This window comes from Caloenas nicobarica, chromosome 5 (genome assembly GCF_036013445.1).
Source record: "Caloenas nicobarica isolate bCalNic1 chromosome 5, bCalNic1.hap1, whole genome shotgun sequence".
In the NCBI taxonomy this organism is placed as follows: Eukaryota; Metazoa; Chordata; class Aves; order Columbiformes; family Columbidae; genus Caloenas; species Caloenas nicobarica.
The window spans coordinates 53,238,303-53,256,893 of record NC_088249.1 but is presented as its reverse complement, the minus strand read 5'-3'; the positions used below and the strand labels follow the sequence as shown (position 1 = coordinate 53,256,893).

At 48.2% G+C, this 18,591-nt stretch overlaps 1 protein-coding gene across 2 annotated transcripts in view; it reads left to right on the top strand.

Moving 5' to 3' along the window:
• Nucleotides 1–5,328: 5,328 nt before the first annotated feature.
• Nucleotides 5,329–18,591, top strand: part of TMEM86A (transmembrane protein 86A) — a 29,633-nt gene continuing 16,370 nt past the window's right edge. The window contains exons 1-2 of one of the 2 annotated variants that reach the window (XR_010606332.1): nucleotides 5,329–5,416; nucleotides 6,182–6,971. Coding sequence is in view for 1 of the 2 variants with exons in the window: in XM_065636791.1 (XP_065492863.1) it covers nucleotides 5,396–5,416 (21 nt within the window). In the remaining variant the exon portion in view is untranslated. Of the gene's footprint in view, nucleotides 5,417–6,181; nucleotides 6,972–18,591 lie in introns of those variants that run through there. The other variant, XM_065636791.1, reaches the window with a different exon arrangement.

Genomic DNA, 18,591 nt, shown 5'->3' with positions numbered 1-18,591 from the left:
TCCTTCTCTATTAACTTTTTAAATAAGAATTTAATGGGTGTCCTTTGATGTCTATTAGGTTATAAACCAATCACACACAAGCAAATTCCCATAATGGACCTGCACTCTGGGTCCTGCTTAGCTATACACATGCTTGTCTCTAGAAATACTAACTTTTCTATGTACATGTACATGCACACGTACAGACGGCATTTATGAAGTGCAAACAGCAAAGTGATTTTATGCCTGGGAAGAAAACTTTCAAATACAAAGCCTATAAATAGATGATGTATTGTCTTTCTGGCTCAGTAAGTAGCCTGAAAAAGTGCTCTCAGGAGGCGTGTCCCTCTTTTATTTCACTCAGACAATAATTCTGCAGTCTAAATGTAATACTTTATGTTTATTATCATTATGGGAATGGACATCATGTGGGAAGCAAAGGCACTTTCTGAATTTCTCTAGGCATCGGGAAATAAATCTGTACAGAAAGGAAACAGCCCAGTATGTCCTCATGGACAGAGGGAAACACCAGATTACTTGACATGAAAAGCATCAGGAACTAGTGCAATGACCTGTATGCAAACCACAAATGGGTCTAGAGTTGGATATGACAAAATAGAAAGCCGCATGGGATGCATCCCGCAGCGTTGTGTCCCAGGATCTGGGTGTACTGTGTTCAAAGAAGCCAGCAAGGACACAACTCGAGAGCACCTCACACAGATGGGTCTCAGATCCTCAGTAGTTTAGTTCCCAGGCAATTTTGTATTAAGAGTAAATCTGAAAATGCAAAACGAAGCATGTGCCTCCATGGCCTATTGGCAGAGCCTGTTCCAGCGGAGTGACAGATGGGTCCCCCCTCATTCCAGGCATACCTGAACATGAGAAGTGTTTCAGCCTTTGCTGGGCGTAGGACAACCTCCCTGAATAACAAACAGTTAAAAAACACAGAGCTTTGTGGTTGCTCCAACATTTTCCTAGAAACACCCATACATGCTATTTCATGTAAGTGTCCACAGACCCTTGCACTGTGAAGGCAAGCACTGTTGGAAGAGCGTGACTTTTCTGGATGTCTTTTGAACTGTGTTTAACAACGTGAAGTTCTGAGTCTTCCTGACACACCAGGCATTGGTGTGGGATCCAGATAGGAGGGACTGGTGGAGTCCATGGACTTAGATTTCTCCAGCAGGAGAACAAACCAGTGGAAAAAAATACAGAGGGGAAGAAAAAGGGTCAAGCTATTATTGAAATTTATGGCAGTTAATTTTAAAAATAAAAAATAGGCCTGCATGAGCCATGGTGCTACTGCACACACACGGAGCCACAGGGCTATGTGCAGCAGATAGAACAACATGGGATCCTTCAGAAAATATTGGCTTGTGTAGGAACCTTGCTGAAGATAAGACTTCTCTTGCTTGCTTTTTTTTTTTTCCCAGCACATTGTCCTGGGTTTGGCTGGGATAATTAATTTTCACATGAAGCTGCTAGGGGTCACAGACAGGACAGCTGACCCAAAGGGATATTCAATACCATGTAGTGTCATGCTCAGTATATAAAGTGGGGGAGCTGTCCGGGGGAGGGAATTGCTGCTTGGGAGCAGGCTGGACATTGGTTCCTGGGTGAGGAATTGCATTGTGTATCCTTCGCATTGTATATTATTTTATTGCTATTATTGTCATTGTTTGTCTCTGTGTCTTCCCTTTGCTGTCGTGTTAAACTGTTTTTATCCCAAACCATGAGTTTTACCTTTTTTTTTTTTTCTTTTTCTCTTCCCCATCCTACCGGGCAGGGGAGGAGTGAGTGAGCAACCGTGTGATACTTGCTTGTTGGCTGGGGCTAAACCATGACACACACCACAAACGTGGCCCAGTAGAAGCATTCTCAAGCACAGAATGTACTCTCATGCACAGAAGTACTTAATGCTCCGTTTTGCTATTCCCAACCTCCATAAATTTATGCTCCTGTAATTACTGCTCTCTGCCTACTGACAGCAAGTTAAAAATATCACATACTCTCCAAATTAGAACTATTTTCTGTTTTTTGTTAAATCTTTGTAGTTGATATAGAACAAAATGTTGTGATGAGCCATATGAGATCTCTCTTGCCTTCACTGGTCAGGACTGGAGACTCTAACAGCACCAGCAGAAATCAAAAAAGTAGTGTGGCATAAACAGACCAAGACAAATTTGACTGTGTTATGAAGCCATCGATCCTGTATTGCCTTTGCTTGCTTCATCTCTTGCTTGATGTTTCCACAGTGAATGGAGTGGATTTATGCCAGGACCTGTTCTATCAGAGCTTGCATTTAGATAAAAAGTGAAATATTTCTGCTTTATCGAAATTCCTAATTTATACTCTAAAGTGCCCCTAACTTAGATTAAACATAAAATATATCTATCTAAATAAAATGTAGATAAATTGTAATTTAGATAAAATATAAAATGATATGTAAAACATTTATGTCCTATCCAAATTCCTAATTTATACTCTAAGGTGTCCCTCACTTAAAAGGAATGACTTATTGTTGATGTAGCACTTATTTTGATAGTGGAACAATGGACATAATCACATGAATAAACTTGTGAGTCACAAAAAATTAATCTGGTATTAAGTAAACAAAACAAAAAAATTCACCTTGTATTCAGGTTCTAAAATCTTTGCCATAGGAGCCATCTCTTTATTATGTACAAATACCATATTTGCCATTAGGACTTCTGAATCTCTATTTCAAAAGGTTTGTGGAAGGAACTGTCTGGAAATCACAAAAGGTCAATCCCCTCCCAAGCAAAACTAATGAGATTGAGTTTCCCAGTGACTGTTTGAGACACGCACACAATTTTTTCTTCACTTCTGATAGGTTTCTTTGAGCTAATAACATAGCATGAAAACCCACCCCCAAGTGTTAACATATTTTGAATCAACAACATGGAGAAATTCCTCATTTGCAAGACTCAGCAAAGCTTCATCTGGTAACCAGCGAAGACAGATATTGCATTAGAGAAAAGGAACTAATGCAAAGCCGCATTCATTCTAATACCTTCTCTCACTTCTGAAGCAGCAGAGGCAATACCCAAAAGCAAACATGGCCCTACCCATTGCACTGCCTGGTTTGTCACTTAAATAAAGGCCAGGATAAGGACATGAAGAGCTTGGCTAAGGACCAAAGAGATTTTTTTTTTTCCGAGGTATTTAAATACCACTACATAATCAAGCTCTCAGAAGGATTTTCAAAAGCAGTTAGGAACCCAAGTTCTGAGAGTTCATTGGTCCTTCTGAAAATCCTGTATGGTACCAAATTAACTGCATCTTTGGACATCTAAATACCTCTGTTTCTTTGTGCTACTTCTGCCAGGGACTGTCCTCCTTGATTTCAGCAAGGCAAAGCCTTAATTGTGAAAAGCTGTGAAATTTCTTCCCATTCTCTAGTTCGTTTTGCTCCCTGAAAAAAGGAAAAGCTTATCGTTCTTGCCTAATGAAAATGTTACTCCCCTCATTTTAACTGAAACTATAAGAACAGCACTCAATCCCCTGGCTGTAGCCACACGGGTCTTTGCCGTACAGAGAGCAGTTTGCTTGGATCTGATTGAGGTTTATTTGCCACAAATTTCACTGCAATGCTTCTCTGATTTAATAATGCAGGTATGCAGTTCCTTTTTTTCGGATAGAAATCCCTCTCAGATTGATAAATGACACAGGCTGCAGCATCCATCCCAGTCCCATCAGGTGGTGGTGGGCCAGACACTGCCCTCTGTTTACATGTCTCTCAATACAAATTGTGTTGCCTATGTGGGATCTTGGAACTGCTGTTTGTATACATTATGTCCTCAGAAACACGATACCAATCTATTGCACGATGACTGCGAAAGTATTGTACAGATTCTTTTACTTTGTAGAAGAAAATGTTCCCTTGATGTGATAAATACTGAACATGACTTTAGCTTAGGCTGCAAATAGCGGATTACTCAATCATCTACTATTTAAGTACCTGTTTGTTTTGTTATGAAGTGAAACTTTTGAGCAAGATCATATCACACGTGAAGTGGCTTCCTCCATCCTGAAATATTAATCCTCAAGTCAAAACAAATTGAAGGTAGTCCCAGAATGACTTTAATAAGCCTGAGCTGCTGCGTCCCACTCTCTAGTATCCCACATTACATGTTCCTTGCCCCGTCTTTGTGCTAACACTAACATTTTTGCAGCCTCTGGATGACCTTGTCAGGAGGATGGGGATGGGGAGGTGAGCTGGGAGGGACCTGCTCCCGGCGAGGGGCACAAGGGCAATCACCAGCGGCTCGGAGCCGGGACAGGGCTGGAAAACATGGCTCGGCCCTTCAGAAAGAGGGTCTGCTGAGCACCTGCGGGTCTTAAGATGAAGGTGATGGAAAGTATTAAGGGGGCAGCTGTGAAAGGAGAGAAACCCCTGGAAAGGGAAAAAGGGGGACATGGGGAGGGGTGAGGAGTCAAGGGGGAAGCAGAAAAGGTGGAAGGCCACAGGAGTCTGTGCAAGAAATCGGGATGCGAAGGGAAAGGGCAGGAGCAGCAGAGTGCGGGCAGGAAGGCGCGGGAGGGCACGGGGAGGGGCTGGGGCTACGCGGTACAGACAGGAGACCAGGCGTGCCGGGGGGGGGAAGCTGAGCCGGCAGGGACCCGAGGCAGAGCAGGAGATACGGGGCGCGCTGCTCCTCGCTCCGTGCCTGGCACCGGCGGCACCGGCAGCCCCGGGCGGTGCCGGAGCAAAGGCCGGGCCGGCCCTGCCCGGGGTGTCCTCGCACCGCCGAGGCGCGGCGGGACGGGCACCGAGGGGCGGGCGGGCGGCACACCCGGCCGTTTGCAGCCCCGGCAGGCAGCGGAGCCGTTGTGCGCAGCGGGCCGACGCTTTTCTCGGCCGAGGGCGAGCGGCGGGAGAAGCGAGCCCCGGCTAGTGCTGCAGCGGGGAGGACAACGCGCCCCGCTCCGGTGCGGGGCAGCCCGTTTTCGGGAAGGAGCCCCTGCGCCTCCCTCGGCCCAGCAACGGGAAGCGAGCGGGACTCGCAACAACCGGCGCAACCCGCCGCCTCCCCCGGGTACTCTGCAGGCCGTGTCCTCCCTGCGGCCGTCCCGGGGGAGGGGACGCGGCGCAGGACCCGGCCGCTGCCGGCTGCCTCGCCGAGACGGGGCCGGCGCCGCTGACACCGCCCCCGGGGCCGTACAGAACAGCGCAGCGCCCGGCAGCGGGCCCGGGGTGCGCCTGCCCGCCCTGGCTGCGCTGCCCGCCCCGGGGGCGGGGCCGGGGCCGCCCCCCTCCCTCTCCCCGCAGCGCATTCGCCGTGGGGGCCCCCTCTCCGGTGACGTCACTGCTGTCTAAAAACGCGCCCCGGCGGGCGGGCGAGCAGCGGGCCGGGTGGGCAGCAGCGCCGGCAGGACGTGCCCCGCCGCCGACATGGTGTCCCCCGTCACCGTGGTGAGTGCGGGCCGCGCGGCGGGCGGGGAGAGCGGGACCCCCCTCCCACGGCCGGCCGGTGGGGCCGCCCCCCCCGCCCCGGGCGGTATCCGCCTCCTCCCCCTCCTCCCGGCGGTGCCCCCCACCCGGTTCCCGGGGCGCTGCCCCGAGGGGTGGGTGCTCCGCTCCGCTCCCGCCGCCGCTCCCCGTGCGCGCCCGGGGCGCGAGGCAGCGACCGTTGCCGCCGAGCGAGCGTTGGCGGAGACCCCCCCCCGCCGCGTGCCCGGTGCTCACCCCGGCCTCGGCGTGCGGCGGTGCCTCCCCCGGCAGCTGTTGCTCCAGCGGTGCCCCCCGCTGGCTCCCTTCCTCTTCCTCCTCGTGTCAGTTATGTTTTTAAAAGCCTCCGTAACACATCTGTTCCACGCAGAGCACACCTGCTCCGAGCGGCTCTGCTCCAGCTGCCCTCGGCTTGCACCGTGGCAGCACCCGGGAGCATCCTCCTGCCCCCGCGGCCTCCCTGCCCTCGCTGGCACCTCCGCGTTACCATCTGGAAATGGCTTTGCTGTCCAGGTGACAGCTCGGGCTAAGGCTTGTGTCGGCCGCCGCGTCGGGCAGACCTTTCCGTCCACCGAGACCTCGTGTCCTCTGACAAGCCAGTCTGGCACTTCCACCGTCTTAACGATGTGAGACGAGGATGGTGTCACCTGCCTGTCTCATGGGGGAGTCATGACTCTTAATTAATGTAACCAGCAATAAGGTAACGACTCGCCGCTGTCCTGTCAATAGGTGACGTGTGTAGCAGCACAGCTGGATTGATGGAGCAAAGCTGGTAACTGGGGTAGCTGTAGCTCACACCAGGCTGGACCAGCAATACCAGGTCCTGGCCCTGCAGGCGAAGTGTGTTGGTTCAATGCTGAAAGAAGACAAAATGATTTCAGCCAGAACAGCAGAGAGACTGTACTGTTCAATATGCTGCTTTGCATGTTCCTGTTTCTAGAAAGCGAGGGATGTGTCTGGATGCACCAGCAGACTGATCTGTACTGTAAGAATCGCGAACTGTTGGTGGGAGAGTTGGCTGGTGCTTCGCTGAAGCACTGAACACCTATTGCAGGTATCCTGGTTCCTTGTGGAGCCATTGTCATCCTGTTTTGAAATATTGTGGTTAATGGCCAGTCCATTGTGTTCTCTCTCACAGGTAGAAATCCCGTCCCTTTCCCGTTCTTAACTCACAAAGCCAGGGTTCAAAACTTTTAAATTGCTTTGCCAGTTCTGCACAGCAGCTTTTGTTGTCCAATACTTCAGATGAGTTTTCCCCCAGTTATTAACATGTACCTGGTAAGTTCATCAACAGCCTGGGGGTGACTTTTATCTGTAGAGACAGAGGGAAGTAGCTTGCTAATTATACCATTGTAGTGCCAAACTTTTTTTTTTTTGTTATGCTTTCTAAAAATTACTGAAGAGATTTGGTATCTTTGTGCTTCTGTGCCGTAAGCTGAATTCATCCGTATGTAATACTTTTGGTTACAGTGAATTGTGTATATGTACCTTGGAAATAAAATCTTGTGCTGGGACAATACTGGAATGGCTCAAAAATTGGCAGAATTTGTTTCATAATCCACAGGAGGCAGTACTTTGTTTTTAAGTCTTGTGGATCAGGGTGGTGTTGCAGAGTGTATTTCAACTGAGCTTTGAGAGAAGGCAAATGACTAAAGCATGAGTATGTGTTGGGAAGAGTGTATGTAGTTCAGACTGGTAGGCTTTACCTGCACCAGAAATTATGCTTTAGGAAGGTAACTTGAGAGGGAAAATTAAAAAAAAAAATCTGCTTTTCTCATTTGCCTTTTTGACACATAGCAAAGCACATTTCTCCTCTGGCTTCGTCCCTGATGTGCTGACTGCTTCACCAAAGGCAACTAACGCAGGTGGGTGTGAAGCTGTGGAGAGCTGGAGGGACGACGAGCCTGGGAGCTGTGACTGGAGCTGCAGCTGTTTACCGCGGCTGTAGAGATGGGAGTGGATGGTGTCTGGTCCTCCGAAGAGCTCATAAAAAAAAAAAAAAGGCTACCAGCCTTCAGTCTGTTTAGGAGCAGTCTTTTGCACATCACCTTCAGTGGGTTTTCACATCGCTCTTCATCCGCAGGAGCACGCTGTGCTGTGGTCCGCGAAGGGCAGGCTGAAACGATGTCATGCAGCAGTGTGCACTGCCCAGGAGCGCCGTGCGGCCCTTGCACAGCTGCCAGCTGGAGCTGCGCTGGGGCTGAGAAGCAGAGAGGCTGCACAGCTGGTGGGCTCCCTCCCGCTAGTCGCTTGCTGAAGGGAGCAGCAGTGGGCAATCGGTCTGGCCACAGCTAGGTGCTACCCCATGGGCCCTGGCCTTATCTCTGTGCTGCACTGCCTTTTGCTGCATAGATAGACCAGGTGTCTGGAGCTGGCATGGCTATCGCTGCTATGATATATGATAAGGATGCTCTCTGTGGGGGCAGCACCTGAGGCATAATCATGTTAGCCAGAGGAATTGATTTGTCTACAGTGTATGTCCTCTCCCAGTACACTGCAGCATCAGCGTCAATGGAGAGGACATTAGAAGTGCACAGCCAAGAGTGACATGATTTTGCTTCCCATTTTCAAAGCTATGGCCTTTGTGCATAACTGCAGCAGATGGCCCGAACTACTTACATGCAACCTGGTCTTCTGCATCTCCCCCTCTTTCCTTCTTTAGGACACTCCTGTAACACGAGTCAGAAACTCTGAGCTCCAGGTCTGCTGTACAACTGATAGCTGGAAGAGATCAGGCAAGGAGGTGTGGGCCATGGAGAGGAAGCTAGGGAGCGATCGTGGCTAGGTCTGCTTGTTCACGCTGGCTGTCAGGTGTGCATCATGGCCTGGGGGTTTGGCATGTCCACCCCATGTGCAAGGAGAGACCACGGCATTGTGCAGAGCTGACCAAGGTGTTGTCTCTGGTGCTGCACAATTCAGATGTGCTGAGGGGGGAGCATGCCCACAAATAAACAAGTCTAGGGCCAAAATGCCTTTTAATGTATTGTGCCAGGTGTTCAGCTGGGATAAAGCTCTGGGATCCTGCTGATGCCAGAGTCTAGACTTGCCTGGCACTGAGCTGTGGCAGAGAAGATGCATTAGTCTGCCAGTCCTGCTCCAGCTGTTGAGCAATGCTCACTCTGCTTGGAAGTCACCTTGGAGGGAAGCTTTCACTGCTTGCTCTGCGAGGCAGGCAGGAGCATCCTGCTTAAAAATTATTATTCTTGATACTGCTCTGATTAAGAGCTGTTTTTTCTGTATAAAGCCGTGTGGGCTGAGAGCCTGCATTTGGAGAGCAGTATTAATAAACAGCACATTTGCTTCATGGATATGTGAGGTTTAATTCCCTTCCTGTTCAGTCATCACTGGTCCCATCTTAATAAAAGTCCTTTCTGAGACCACCTCGTTAGTGATTTTTGTCCTGGTTTTTCACTATTGGTTAAGCAGTTTTTAGCGTGAGCTTGTGAGAGATAGCCCTTGCCCTAAGGGCCTCTCTGCCAGCAGGCACCATGATTGCAGAGGCTGCAAGCATGCAGGAGATGAGCCTGGAGACATGCAGTCATTCTGGCATTTACATAATGCTCCTTGCTCAAAGGGACCTTATTTTTCCCCTAAAGTTAGGGCTAAACTTAGTATAGGGCTTCATACCACCTTGAGGAAAACAGGGCATGGGAAACATAAAGACGTCAATTGGCTAGTATAGGTCTTTTGGGGGAGGCAGTTAGAGATGATGCTGGTGTGTCTTTTTCAGCAAGATGAACTATGGGCTCTCATCCCTACAGCCCCTGTGTATCTGACTTTTACTTGGCCTAGTGCAGTCCTATGTGTTGGAGGGAGGTAAAACTCCCTGTTTGGGACAGATTTTTTCCTAGAAGCCATATATTAACAATCTCCATCCCTTCCCTTTTGTCATGTGATGTATCTGCATCTTTAAATTGAGATAGCTGAGTTGGGCAAGAATATGTTGTTTTGGCTGGATCAAGCAAGTCGAGCCCTCGACCCCTTCCCCCCGAGGTGGGAAGCAGCCATTGACCCTCCTGGGAACAACCCTTTTCCACCCTCTGGGAAGATGCAGGATGTCACTGGGGGGGAGTATGAAGGTCACTTACAAAAACTGGGCAAAAAACCTAAAAGATACGATCTGGAAAGATAATAGTAACAAATATTGAATAGGGTTTGAGAACTGGGTGGGTATCAGAGTTTCTGAGAGGGGCCAAACCACACTGACCCAGGTGAATAAAGAGACCTGATGTAAATCATGTTGCTTAGAGACTCTGCTATGGGCAATTGTAGCTGTAGTAGGTCTAAGCATAGTTTTAAAGGTTTATTATTAGAAAGTGTGCTCTATAATCCTCAAACTGCTGTTGAAAACAAGAAAGCTAGATCACACGTGGAATTATTTCAGCCTTTGCTTCTTAAATAGAGGATGTATTATTTCTGCATTAATGAATAAAATGTTAGCAGCTATCCAAATCAGAAGTAACTCCTACAGTAGAGAGGTTAATTTTACTCGTTCTCTTTGTTTATACCCAACGTTGTTGCTTGCATTGCATCCTGATTACTTTAATACATAATAAATTGAGATTTTATTACACAGAAGTCTTGTAAACATGTGCATTTATATACCACAAAGACAATTATGGAAATATGGCACTTGTGTAAAAACCAAGCCAATTTAAATGAATTATAAAAAAGATTTCTAAACATCTGAACTCAATGAAGGGAGGGAATCAGCACCTTACGTAAGCTTAGCAGGATCTTAGTAATGCTTATGTCAGTCACACCTTTTGGGAGAAGCCTAAAAGCTTTGGTTCTTCTGAGCAAAAAGCTGTGCTGATTTATGTCAGCTAGAGCCCAGGCACAGCGTTACGTGCCGTGATTTATTTTTTCAGACTGAACTTGCGCATTCTTCCTATGACATTGACATTCTTTGCCGGAGCTGTTGCTATGAGAGGGTGGGCTTAGATATGGGTAACTGAGATTGGAGGCTTGAAAGTGTGGGCTTCTCTCATGCTCTTCCCAGTCTCAGTGTGGCTGCATTAAGCAGTTAGTACCGATCACTGCTGCAGGCAGTGCTGTAGATTAAAGGCTTCATTAACTCAAGTATATCACTCAAATCACACGCGTCTGTTGTTCAAAGTGTGCTTTGTGCATTAATGTTATGGGTCCAGTTTAAAAGCCTGTACTTACACATAATTCCTATGAATGGACAGAGATGCATTTCTTCTGTTCTCTTTTCCTGTTCAAGTATCTATAGCCAAAATACACTGAGTGCGACAGAAGAGCCAAAGTTATCTTTCTCTGTGGGTAACTGCATAATACTGAGGAAATAATAACTCCAGTGAAATTGGACTCTTAGAAAAAGATGGCATCTGGAACCCGTCTTCTGCTGGCATGTGGAAACTCTTGAACAGCAAAAATATTATTAGTTATATAACTTCCTTCCCTCCCAGAGGCCTAAGTGGCTATTATACTAGCATTTAATTTTCCTACTGCCCTTCATGTCACACAATTTGTAATTACAGTAGAGATGTAGGCTTTGCTGTACAGCAGCATGGCCAAAATGAAGGTGATGGCTGTTGCTTCTTGCTTGCTTGTGCCCTTCCTATATCGGTTCCTTATACTGCCTTAATTTAAATAGCATTTAAGATAATGGCAGGTTTCTGAATGACAAGTGTGTCAGTCTGGAGCATCCCTCCATGTAATGCTGAACATGAACTTGTATCCAGGTGACACGGAACAGAAAACTGTGTCTGGGAGAGAATTACATGCCACCAGAACTGACGGGTGGTAGGTGAGCTGGGCGGCAGTTTTCCTGGAAGATTGCAAGCGTGCTGGGGTGGGAAGGGTTTCGGGTACCTGCAGGGAGCCTAGGGGCTCACATTGCAGCCTCTGACCCAGCGTTGCACAGGGAGCAGTTTCTCTGGGTAAGCACAATTTGTGTCTCTTGTTGCATTGATGTTGCAGGCTGACTCTTGAGTTGCCAGTCTGCCTGTTGATGAGGATGGTGGCTGTTTTGATTCATCTTGCTGCAAGCTTATGGAAATGCCTTGTTTCTACCAGCAGACTACACTTTCTCCCAAAAAACAATTCCTGTAGGTTACTGCAAAACCATGTACTTTCCAAGACTGAGTGGAGATAAGACAAGCCATGTTACTGAATTGGCCTTGGGACTTTTTTCAAGTTTGAATGGTGAGGTTTCATTTTTTTTGCCCCTCACCAGAGACCAGTTTTGGAGACAGATATGGTTGGCATCAGGAACTACATTTCTGATTATCTATCAAAATGAGTGCATTTTTGCTAGTTGCAAGTAGCCCCTGATTGAATTGTTGCTTGAGATTGAGGGGAAGTTTGAGACAGCTGCACATTTTTCAGCACATACTAGAGACATCAGGCAGATCCTCAGCCTTAAGTGAGTCACTTTGTCTCCCATGGCTTCAGAAGAACTGGGCTTGTGGTGGCTGAGACCGTAGCTTGGCTGCCATATCCCTATTTGTTTGTGTCTTTTCATTTCATTACGGCATAAATTGGAGCCATGCAGGGTGCTTGGACAGCAGTGCTGATTTGTGCTCCATTGCAAAAGAAACTAGGCAAGTTACATGGCTTTTCCCCACACCCTGATATAAAAGGATGATGCCAAGTTTATCACTTAATTGATGTTTGTGAAGTTTCCACTTGGCTAATGTCCCATGCATCTGTGGACTTGCACCCCCAATATAAAGGGCATAACACTGGTAAGCAGCTGCATGCTCCTTTGCGAGTGTGGTGCTCATTTGTATATGCAGCCCAATCACAGCAGGGGTTTTGCAAATGAAACCCTTGATATATTAGTGTGAATCCTGGGAGTGTGTGGGTAAGTGTTTGCACAGGTTAGTGTTTGCACCAGCCCACCCCACATCTGTTGAGATTGGCTGGGAATGTCCAATTTATCTTCCTGTAATCTGTGTCTGATACTGACTTACCCAGGTCACAACATCTTGGCAGACAAATCGATATTGGAAATAAAATCTGTGGCTCCATTGTCATTCTTTGACCTTACCTCCTCCTGTCTCTTAAAGCATATTGGTCCCATGATAACATGAGGAGGGCTGCTGCTTTTTTATAAGGAACCGGAATGGCACCTCTCTAAATACACATCTTTATTGGGGTACATTGCTATTTTCCCTTCTAATTTTCTTTAACATCAGTGTTTCACAAGCTTTCAGCCTTCAGGACATGATACACAGGTAGAGCATTATCATTCAGCTTTCCATTAGGCACAAGACAATCTGAGCTGTCCCTCCTGGATTTCCCAGCACAGCCCTGCTTGCTTTTGCCAGATTTGCTGATCTTATTGCAGCCCCTTCGGAGGATTCATACAGCAAAAGTCTCTTGTGTACTGCTGCCAGCTTTCTCAGCCGCTGGCAGCTGCCTTCCCCTTCTTGCTCAGTTCTGCCTTCCTGTTGCTTTTGCAAAAACCTCACCTGCCAGCTGTACATGAATCCGGTGTGTGAGCCAGAAAGGTGAGCCATAGAAGTGCCTTTTGGGTGCCAGAGGTGGTTTCACCCTTGGTACGTCTTTGGGACTGGCTGGTAGGACTGGTACAACCTGGCACTTGCCACCTGCCTTCTCTGCTACACTAATGGCTCTTTAGCTGTTGTCGTAAGGGGCTGTTATAGCACCAATGGCTGCAACACTCTTCATTTAGACCTGCATTATTCCCCATAGATCGCAGGTAAAATGAGGTCTTGTCTGCTAAAGAAGATGCTTCTGGATGGAAGGGCCTCTCTTCCCTTCCAAATACCAGTCCCTACAGGCAAAGCAGCATGTGGCAGGGTAGAGCTTTGCCAAGTGCCCATTACCCCTGAGCACCCATTCTTCCATGCATCCCCTTGCTGCAGCCAAACGACAGGGTGGCTGGGGCCCTCCGACAAGTACATAAATGTTGCAGTGGGTTGTGGGGTGCAAATAAGGCTGAAGATGGGAAGGCAAAAGGTGGATTTCAGTCCCAGGGACAAAACACTCTGTGTGCAGACCCCTCACTGATATTACCTAGAGGCTTAGCCTGCCCTTGGTGCTGACAAGGAAGGAACTGACAGTTCTCCCTGGGGCATTTTATTTTGGGTCTGCACCCATCTGGAGAGAGGCCCCAGTCTTGCCACACAGCTTATGGAGCAGATGTCAGTGTGTGGCACTTGTCTGCAACAATGGACCTTGCAAGGGGGTCCTGCTTTCTGCTGCAGCCCTGCACCCCACAGCCAGCACATTGGGCTTACCCAGCCCCTCCAAGAGAATGCTTAGAGCAACATAAAACCTAACACTGCTCTTTCCTGGGTAACAGAAATCTGCATTCTCTTTCACAGAAGAGTGTGATATAAATAATGACAAGTCTCCAGAGAACGTGTGCTCATAGCCTGGAAACCATCCTCAGGATGAGTCGTGGAGACTTCCATAAGCAGTCAAAATTTTTTATCTGGATTTTAGTGTGACAAGCCAAATAACTGCCCCTTTCCTTCCTGAGAGGAATTGCCTGGGACAGCCACCAACTGCGCACTTCAGGGTGCTGGCTGGCTGGCTTCTGAAGTACCCTGTGGCTTCACAGCATCCTCCTGAGGTCCCGGGCAGCTCTGGGGGATGCAGCCCCACCTGACCTCGCTCGCTGAAGAAGGGTGCATGCCCTTGCAGTGCAGCTCTGATGAGCAACGTGAAAAGACAGACCCGGGTTCTTTTGTGAGTGTTACAGTAAAGGAAATGCTTGGAAAGTCTTGCATCTGGTACACAAAAAGGAAGATCTGGAATCCCAGAAGGGAAAAAACAATCTTTGCTCTGCAACAAGATGCTGTCAGGCAAATGCTACTTTTTTGCTTTCATTTGTGAGAGCCAGTGGGCCACCCTGAAAGCATCAGTCTGTGACAGCTCCTACAGCCCTGCAGAGACATTTGAATTCTTGACTGGTTCAACATCGTTGGTCATTGGCAATGGTACATTGCCGACAGTACTCAGAGGGCAGTCTCCAAAACTGCCGACAGCTATGGGATTGCTACAGATGTGGAGTCAATTACTACCACAGGTTAAAAAAGGTTTCTAAAATAGCCTTGCTTGTGCTCTTCTGCCAGTCTATTAGACAGGACAGATGTTGGTTGGTAATGGAAAAAAGCAAAACCAAACAAAACAAGCCCTAGCAGAAACATCTACATCAAAGCTGAGTCTTCAGGTGAAATGTGTTTCTGTGATTTGATTTTTATGAGTTAATGTCTCCTAAAGAAAAGCTTTGCCATCCTGAAGGCTCCCCTGCAGTCCCAGAAAGCTAAGGGCAGATACCCCAGTAGCTCTGTGAGGTACTGGCTGGTGCAGTGGTATCTCACTTTGCCTGGCCTGATGGCAGTAGGTTCTGCGTAGTGGAGGAAGGTGCCAGAGACACTGTTGCGTAGCTTGTTGACCACAGTTAGCCAAGTTAACAGAATTTCTTCTTCTGTTCAGTACAAGAGATACCTTTATGAATGCTGTGACTTCCTTAATTGCTGGAGGGAATACCGTGGTCCAGTGTCTCAAGACAGCTTTGGGCAATGTCATAGTTTAAAAGGCAAGAAGCAGGGGTGGGCTGCTGATGCAACACATGGCACAGGCAGTGCCCTGAGGTGGTTGGGTTTATTTCCTTGGCTCCAGAACCACCCGCCTCAACCGTAGGCTGTTATAAGACTGTTAGTTCACATTTCTAAAGCCTCCTGAAAGGAGTCTTTTGAAGGTGAGATGCCTGTTTCCTATTCGTGACTTTTTCCTACACTATTTTACATCCCAGCTGTTTGCAGATGCATTTTTGTTTGGTTGGTTGTTTTTGTTGTAGTTTTTGTTTGTTTGTTTTATTTGTTTTTATGTTTTGTTTTGTTTTGTTTTGTTTTTTTAATTTGTTGGTATAGCAGCAGAGAGCTGCAATGTCCAAGAGCTCCCAGGTCATATTGCCTGCTGGGCCAAACTGGCCTCGTCAGCAGCCTCTTGAGGACGGTCAGCGTGGCTGCTCAGCACCCAGTGTTTTATAATTTCTTCATTAAGCACCCAAAGACTGGATGGGACTGCTGTTGTATTTGTATTGCAGCTTTGCTAACATGGGCTTTGCTGTTTCTACGCAGCGGCAGTTTGGCTCCTTCTGCCTTAACTTGGGAAGGGGCAGAAGTGAAGGCTGCCTGCCCCCTTTGCTTGTCACTGCTCATCTCCCTCCCTGACCAATGCACAAGGATTCATGGTTGTAGCTGTTTGTTGTCCTCTGGTGAAGGCCACAAAACTTGCCTAATGCTTTTCTCTCACTTTCCTGAGCCATTTATTTTAATATCCTTCACACATGGTGTGTTCAGTGCAGTTTTCTCCTAAAACCTATCCTAAACAATCCCCTTCAGAAATCTACTCACAGACAACAGCTGATAGGGGGTTTGCTGCTAGATCACAGCATGGTTAAGGAAAAGCACTGGGTTGCACAGACTTCTCTTGAGCAGTGTTTATGGCTAGGGACAGACAGCAGTCTGTGGTGAAGTCACTCTTGGAGAGCAAATATCAGGAAAGAGATGGTTGCAACAGCCATGTCTGCAATCTCGCATCGCTGGCACTTCCACGACGTGACGAGCCTTGCTCATGTGCTCCCCAGCTGGCTCGGTACAAAACGTCCCGTTCTCGACGCTCACCTGCTGCTGCTCGGCCGGGTGGCTGTGCCGTGCCCCGCGGCGCCCAGGCATGCTGCCGCACTGCGGGGACTTGAGCTGCGGCTTCCCCTGGGGAGGCTGGTGCAGGCAAACCCTGCCCTGCAGACAGGCGGCTGCGAGGAAACTGCCGCTCCAGATTTCTTCCCTTCTTTCTGCATGTAGGGGGAAGACGCTCGTCTGGAAGTTCTAACCTCAGTGCTGATAGGTTTTTATCCCCACCGTGGTTAATCTGGAGATTAGGTTGAATGTTGATGTGACTGCAAATTGGGTGGGATTTTGGCTTGGAGATGAAAATTTTTGTTGTGGTTCTCATTTCTGCATGCAGCTGTGCGTGGAGCAGCCCAGCCTTGCACAGGGGCCCTTGTTAGATGCCAGTGTGATTAATCCTCACCCGCTGCCAGCTCCCCTGTGCCTCCACCAACAGGCAACTTTTCTGATGCCAAGAACTTCTGTAGTGATATAGCTGAGTTCACCACCCAAGAACTGCGAGAGCCCATGCCAAATTTTTAATTGCATTTTTCTGGCAAATAGCCATGACTTGGTCTTAAGAAAAAGAAGTAGAATATTTCTAGTTCTCAACCTTGTGTCGGTCTGTTGTGGAACAAAGCTGGGAAGTGCAGCTGGAGCTTATTTTGCTTAACTGGGGGGAGGAAGAGAGCTGCTGGAGTAGGGGTTGGGATGAGAGAAGCCAACAAACCAGCCGTACTTTGCAGGAGGAGTTGAAGAGACCCTGGGGGTAGAAGAGCTGCCTTGGACCCACTGCTCCTGCCACAGGTGGCTGAGCTGTGAGGACGGTCGTTTTGCAGGTGGGAAAAGTTCAGGCTGAGCCCTGTTACTTCTGGCTGGTGCTGTCAGACAAACCCATGATTTTTTGACCTCTTGTGAACAGGTCCGGCTGGATGGCCGAGCACGAGCCGACTTTCCCTGCATTACCCTTGTCGGGGAAATGAAAGCCCTGAGTTGTGCTGGGGAGCACCAGTAGCTGCAATAGAGCACCGCAAGGCCCGACAGAACTCATTGCATAGCATGAGGAGACAGACGATTATTAGCGCACACATTCTCCTAAAGGCAAATCATGTACCATCTTCTCGGTGATTTGTTCGCTATTTTATGAGTCCATTTTAGATGGAGCCTCTATGATCTTGTCTCCACTTGAGAGGAGGAGGGTTTATCTATCACCCTGAATTTCCTTCAGCATGTGGAGCCTGTTCAGGAACTATCTGCCTTGGATGCCTAGCCTGTGGCACCTTCAACACAAACATAAACCCTCCTATTCATTGCACAGATATATTCCACCAACACAGTATTGCAGGCAGGTTGAATGGCTGGTTCAGTAATTCTTCACCACCCTCTGCAAACAAGCACTTTTTCTCAGAATTTTATTCAGGAACAACTTGGGTCATGTGCAAGCCAGTGTGTTCCTTGACAAAAGGCAATCGGTTCTGCCCCCGGAGCGTGTTTGCTCCTGCAGGAGAGCGGAGTTGACGGTGAAGCGCTTTGCACTCACCAACACTCACCAGACTGTACCAGTTAGAGCTGTCCCAGCCAGCCCTAATATTTCAGCAACCCTGTGAAGAGCAGCAGCTGGCTGGTCCCTTTACCTCTCATCCCTCTCTCCTCTCACCACTGCAAACCACCTAGGAAGGATGCAGAGCTGAGTGGCCAGAGTGGCCACTAGGACCTTTGCTCTGTGGCCAGGCCAGGGCTCATGCCAGGGCTGGTCCTTATGACAGCCTCTGCGTCCATCCAGGATAGGGAAGACGTAAATGGTGAATTTGGGTACTGAACAGCTGAATCCTCCCTATTACACACAGATCTGGCACCCCTGTCTAAAAATTCCCTGATTTTTATCAGTTGCAATGTCTACACATTCAGAAGGCCTGATGTTATACCATGTAAGCGAAGGTGGGAACATGTAAGCAAGCCCACAGGATGGTGGCTTTGCAGTCAAATCACGCAGGTTCGTGGCCAGGGATTGCCAAGCACTGCTGAGATCCTCCTTCCTTCAGCAAAAGCTGATGGGTCATTGAATTTAGGGGAATATTGCCTGCCTCTGGCTAGGATCTGTGCACATATGGGCTTCTCCTTATGGTCTGCTCATTTTGGTTAGGCACAAAGATGGGTTTTCTGTAGGCTCAGCCTGATGGGGAATTGTGTTTGTTCCTCGTCGCTCCATAGATGAGAGCCTGTTGCATGTACATATACTTTGTCCTAACTGTGGTCCATCTGCAGGCTGAAGCAGCTCACCCTCAGGGACTCATATTGCATGGAGGATCATCAGTGCCTTGCAAAGAGCCTCATATTCTGGGGAATGAGAAACATGAGCCATGGGCTTGCAGTGGCAGTGTAATACATGGCAACAAAGCCACATAAATATTTATTGGTGCACATCTGGGGGTAAGAGCTATTGTCACAGTAGGTCAGAACAAAGGCAGGATCCATGATGCAGGATGCTGAAAGCCAGGAGAAGCAGCTCAGCCTTGGATACAC